The 5,950-nt window shown below is 43.3% G+C and overlaps 1 protein-coding gene across 2 annotated transcripts in view; it reads left to right on the top strand.

Annotated features, from left to right (window-relative positions):
- Window positions 1–763: 763 nt before the first annotated feature.
- The window catches only part of Clk1 (CDC like kinase 1), a 12,981-nt gene continuing 7,794 nt past the window's right edge, over window positions 764–5,950 (top strand). Inside the window, exons 1-5 of one of the 2 annotated variants that reach the window (XM_021162150.2) lie at window positions 764–932; window positions 3,106–3,266; window positions 3,724–3,934; window positions 4,818–4,908; window positions 5,292–5,358. In XM_021162150.2, the coding sequence (XP_021017809.1) occupies window positions 3,106–3,266; window positions 3,724–3,934; window positions 4,818–4,908; window positions 5,292–5,358 (530 nt within the window). In that variant the 5' untranslated portion in view covers window positions 764–932. The remainder of the gene's footprint in view (window positions 933–3,105; window positions 3,267–3,723; window positions 3,935–4,817; window positions 4,909–5,291; window positions 5,359–5,950) is intronic. The other variant, XM_021162157.2, reaches the window with a different exon arrangement.

The following is a 5,950-nucleotide window of genomic DNA, read 5'->3' as shown; positions in this document are numbered from 1 at the left end:
ACAAAGTGAGTTCCAGGACAGCCAGAGCTACACAGAGAAACCCCTGTCTCAAAAAACAAACAAACAAAGAGTCTGTGCTTATAAAGGGGGGGAGGCCCATCCCCTGCCAAACCATTCTTGATGCCTGTTGCCAGCCTGTAGGTGATCTGCCAGAGGCTTTCTCTGGAATATCTCAAGTGCCTCTCAGCAGGTAGCAGTGGCAGGTGACAGAACAATAGAGCCATCTAAATTGGAAGGTTCCATCCCAGGTGGTCTCATTCTCAGTGGCAGCAAGGTCAAAGCTGGCCTATTCAAGGCTGGGGGAGGCTACTATGAGGGAGGGGAGCCCATCCTCAAAGTCTTCAAGAATACTTACTAATCTGTCAATTTACACTATTCCGCCCCTGTTCCTGCATCGCTTCCATTTCTAACCTTTTTTTGTTTTGTTTTGGTTTTTTTTTGTTTGGCATGCGCCACCGTGCTCATTTCTAACATTTTTAACGTCAGTGCATGTCATACCCAACCACTAAAAACTAGTTTAAGACAGATCACAGAACTGTAATCACTGAGTTACTAACCAGAGATACTTTGTTGGTGTAGTTTAAAAGGTTGCAGTCAGGAGGGAAGAGAAAAAGGAGAGTGGGAGAGCGAGCGTGGATTATACTATTACTGTAACCTGTAGTGTCTAAGTATCCTCAAGAAGCCACAGCAAGGACAGCCAGGGCCCAGTCCTTCCATCCCTCGCCCATTTGGGCAGCGGGCCCGCGCCTGCGCAATCAGGAACGGTGTAGGCCCCGCCCATCTACGTCACCAGTTTTTCCGAGAAGAAGCTCGCGCTGCGGCTGTCAGCACCATTTTGTGTTGGGAGATCGTCGCAATCGTTTGCAGACTTCTCGCCGTCGCCTTGTAAGCCTTGTCTTCGCCTTGCAAGCTTTGTCTTCAGGGTTGGAAAGGTAAGACGCGGTGTCTGTCAGGGCCTTTCCTCGTATCCAATACCGTGCCGCCCCGCCGTCTCCAAGGACCCCGCTGCGGCTCTTCACGGCGGAGCCACGCGAAGGGGCTCTGTGCCCCGGCTGCGGAGCTCTGACCCCCGGCTTCTGCGTAGGCGGGGACGGTGCCCGCAGGCTCCGCGTCCCGAGGAGGGCCGGCCGAATGCAAGAGCCGGAGCGGCCGCGGCCCGACCTAAGATGGCGGTAGGGGGAAGGCCGCGTTCGTCCTTCGCCATGGTGGCGCCAGGGCGCGGCCTTCGCTTGGACTCGGTCAGCCCTGGTTTTGCTCTCGGCGGTGGCACGGCGTAGGTTTTGGTGCTAATTTTCTTTATATTTGAAGCGAAAGGTCTTGGTAACCAGGCCGGCCCCACACGCTGCGGTCGCTGATCTTGTTAGAGGTGGGCGCTGCGGGGACAGCGTCACTGCAGGCTGTCACCTCAGTTCTTTTTTTTTTTTTTTTTTTTTTTTTTTTTTTTTTAGACAGGGTTTCTCTGTGTAGCCCTGGCTGTCCTGGAACTCACTCTGTAGACCAGGCTGGCCTCGAACTCAGAAATCCGCCTGCCTCTGCCTCTCAAGTGCTGGGATTAAAGGCGTGCGCCACCACACCCGGCTTGCCACCTCAGTTCTGTGTAGTTTCCGCCTTCGAGGAAGAAAAGAATTTCAGAGGCGGTCGATAGGTATCGAAGTCGAGCATATTGAAAACGAGGCACACCGGGACAGCGCTTGTGAGAGCGAGGAACAAGTGATTTTTAAGAAGGTTTAGGATTTACTTAGGTTTTGTAACAACATTAAAATTCAAGACGGCCGGGCTGTGCTATCTGTCGCACGCCTTTTAATCCCCTTTGAGCCTGTCTCAAAAAAAAAAAAAAAAAAAAGTTATAGAAAATTTCCTTTGTAAACAAAGTTGTAGCGGGGGAGTTGTTTACCTTTAGGAAACAGGAGGGGAACACCCTAAGATTGCACGTCACTTCCGCTCTGAACAGCTTTATTTTCAACATCATGGCCTGGCCTGTACAGGAAGTAAATTGGCTTTATTGGTGGAGCCCGAATTTTGCTGACTCTGCATAAAAGGCGAGCCTGTTCCCTTCTCAGGCCTTCCTCCCATATTTTCATGATTTTTCCCTGTCTCCCTCTGCTAGCAGTAAGAGTGTCAGCGGGGACCGTGGACATTTACTTGAAGGCGCATTGGGAATTGAGGTCATCACTGAACAGTATTTTTTTCTTTTGAGCTGTAAACAAACACATCATAACATCCAAACTGGTATTTTACCAAAAACAAACAAACAAAACACTTTTTTTGGGGGGGGGGGTCCAGACAGGGTTTCTCTGTATAGCTCTGGCTGCCCAGGAACTCACTTTGTAGACCAGGCTGGCCTCTTACTCAGAATATCACCTGCCTCCCAAATGCTGGGATTAAAGGTGTGCGCCACCACGCCCAGCTTTAAAAATAAAAAAAAAACCTTAATTAGGGTCACTTGTGGTTACGTTGGTCTGGTCTGAGACGTGGTTTGGATAGAAATTTGATCTTGTGAACCTGTGAGTTGAACTTCTGAAAGAGCTGTCATACATTTTGCTTAAGTTATATAGAAACCTTTTTCACTTAATATGAATTTGGGCATTGTGAAAACAAGACATTAAAAAAAATATATGGCCGGGCATGGTGGCACACACCTTTAATCTCAGCACTTGGGAAGCAGAGGCAGGCGGATTTCTGAGTTCGAGGCCAGCCTGGTCTACAAAGTGAGTTCCAGGACAGCCAGGGCTAAGCAGAAGCCCTGTCTCGAAAAAACCAAATAAATAAATAAAAATTTGTGAATAAAGTTCACATTGCAGAATCTGAGGCAATGCAATGATTTTTATGATTGCAGACAGTTAGCTAAAATTTTAGAACTTTGATTTTAAACAAAACATTAATGCTGGGGGTGACATGCATGCATTTAATCCCAGTACTCCAGAGGCAAGAGGCAGGTGGCTCTTTGAATTCAAGGGCAACTTGGTCCACATAGTTAGAGCTACTATATAGTGAGGCTGTCTGGGAAGGGAAAGATGGAAACTAATGGGAGTTTGCAAAGAAAACTTTTACTACTGAGTAACATCCCAGAAATACAGTTTAACTGGTAAAATGTGTCTGTCATAGATGAGACATTCAAAGAGAACTTACTGTCCTGACTGGGATGAAAGAGACTGGGATTGTGGAACATGGAGAAGCAGCAGCAGTCACAAAAGAAAGAAGCGATCACATAGCAATGCCCGTGAGCATAAGCGCTGCAGATACAATCACTCCAAAACAACAGACAGGTAAGAAAGGCCGTTATGGGCTGGGAAGATAGCTGGTACTTGAAAGCTCTGGCAGAGGACAGTTTGGCTCCCAACACTTCAGACACACTACCAGTAACCTGTAACTCCGCTCCAGAGGACCTGATGCCCTGTTCTGGCGCTCCTTAGTACCACCTATACATACACACACAATTACAGATTCATCTCTACAAGGCATATATATAAAGTAGAACTGCAATATAAAAGGAGATTTATACTGGGAAAGTAGCTCAGATATAGAACATTTGCCTTCCGTGTGTAAAATCCTGGGGGCCATATATAATGATATACTTGGAATTACTTAACTGCATAATCTGGAGATTTGTGGAAGGACTGTAGTCCACTGGTAAAATGCCTATCTTGGACAAAGGTGTTGAGTTCAGTTCTCTACATTGCAATTGTTTGGTGTAGCTGTAAAACAAACTTTTTTCTCCTCTAGCTATTATCTGGAAAGCAGATCCATAAATGAGAAAGCTTATCATAGTCGACGCTATGTTGATGAATACAGGAGTGACTACATGGGCTACGAGCCAGGGTATCCCTATGGAGAACCTGGAAGCAGATACCAGATTCATAGTAGCAAGTCCTCTGGTAGGAGTGGAAGAAGCAGTTACAAAAGTAAACACAGGAGTCGCCACCATTCACACGGGGTATGAGCGCCTTTTAAATGTTCTGAAAGGTTTTGTTTCCCATGGAGAACAGGAAACAGTTTTGTGTTTGAGAAAATGTCAAGATAAAAGTCATCACAACTCTACCTTGCAGGAGTATTCTTGTAGTATTTGTGCATTGCATAAGAAATTCATGAAAACAGTGATACTTAGTTCTGTAATGATAGGAAAGAGTGTCTTACTGCTATTTCAAGAAATATTATTTTGATAAATTGCCAGTTTATTCCAAGGAATTAGGTATTTTTGTGTTAGGGTTAGTTATGACTTATTAACATGTTGTGTAATTTTTTTTCCTCATTAAGCTACAGATTTGAAGTTAGTATTTTCATGTATTAATTTGGAAATCTATCAGATAACATTTTAAATGCTATAGTGTTATATACCTTTTTTTTTCCTTCCCAAATTAGGGCTATCATTTTATTTACTGTTTTAATATATATTTTCTTGATTAGTTAGGCCAAATCTTAATTTGGCCACAGGGTACTAAAGTAAATACTACATTCTACAGTTTTGTAGTATGAATTTAGGACATTATGTTTCAGTGAATGCCACAGATAAGTTTTGTTTTGTTTTTTTAAGAAGAAAAGCAAATGTGTTTATGTTTTGTTGCCTTACCACTTTGAGTATCTTATCTGAAAATCTGTTCCTTGCCATGTTTTTCTCCTGTTAACATAAACTATGTGCCCTGTGAATTTCTGGGGACTGAATTTGAAATTGCTCCTGCCAACCGTTTGTGGCCTGGCGTGTATCTGAATGCCTGAATATCTCCCCGCTGAATGAATTTCGTATTCTGCCCTGAATTCACTCGGGTATATTGATTGGCTGGATGATGTTGGTGCTGGTGCCGCCCACTTGACGTTTCCAGAAGAGTCACCGAAGGAAAAGATCGAGGAGTGTAGAGGATGATGAGGAGGGTCACCTGATCTGTCAGAGTGGAGACGTACTAAGTGCAAGATGTATAGAATATTTTTCAACACTTATTAACTTTTCAGATAACATAATCTATATGTATATATAGATTAAAGTTTCAGGGATTTGGAAATCTTTTTCTTTCTGTTTTTTATTTTGCTTTCATTTCTCTTGGTGGGAGGGATTGACTTTGCTTTCTTTGAAGTTTTAATATTAAACAAATTCCACAGCAGTAAAGCAAGTTAATGAAATTAGTCTGAGAATGAAATTAGATCTAAGAATAGTTGTATGTTTTTTGGATGGTGTTGGCTGATAAGTAATTAATGATAAGGAAATTTGCAGCATCACCTATAATAATCTGCATTGATAATTCTTATAAGTACGTTGTTCTCATTTCCTGTTAGGAATAATAATAATTCCTCTTTTTTAGATGAAATTGTTGATACTTTAGGTGAAGGTGCTTTCGGAAAAGTGGTGGAATGCATCGATCATAAAGTGTAAGTTTCTCTATTTTTTCTTTTTTGGTTTCTCAAAACACTTTCTCTGTGTAACATCCGTTCCTGTCTTGGAACTCACTTTGTAGACCAGCCTGGCCTAGTGCTCAGATTCACCTGCCTCTGCTTCTAAAATGCTTTGGAATGTTTTTGAGACAGGGTCTAATTTTGCAGGCCTGCAGCTCTCACAGAGATCTACTTGCCTCTTTCTTGAGTGTTGGGGTCAAAGGTGTACAACATTGCACCTGGCCTCTTGGGGTTGTTTGTTTGTTTGTTTGTTTGTTTGCTTGGGTTTTCGAAACAGGGTTTCTCTGTATAGCCCTGGCTGTCCTGTAACTCACTCTGTAGATCAGGCTGGCTTCGCTCTTGTATTTTTTTTTTTTAAACAAAACCAACTAAATAGTATGTGCAGCTTCCTGGCTGCAGAAAGGACAGACATCTCTTGAGCTTAATTCCTAGCACCAATGAGTGTGAGGAGACTTGTTTTTCTTTTTCTTTTTCTTTCTTTTTTTTTTTTTTTTTTTTTTTTTTCGAGACAGGGTTTCTCTGTGTAGCCCTGGCTGTCCTGGAACTCACTTTGTAGACCAGGCTGGCC

Source organism: Mus caroli, chromosome 1 (genome assembly GCF_900094665.2).
Source record: "Mus caroli chromosome 1, CAROLI_EIJ_v1.1, whole genome shotgun sequence".
NCBI lineage: Eukaryota > Metazoa > Chordata > Mammalia > Rodentia > Muridae > Mus > Mus caroli.
This window is presented reverse-complemented; position numbering and strand designations above follow the sequence as displayed.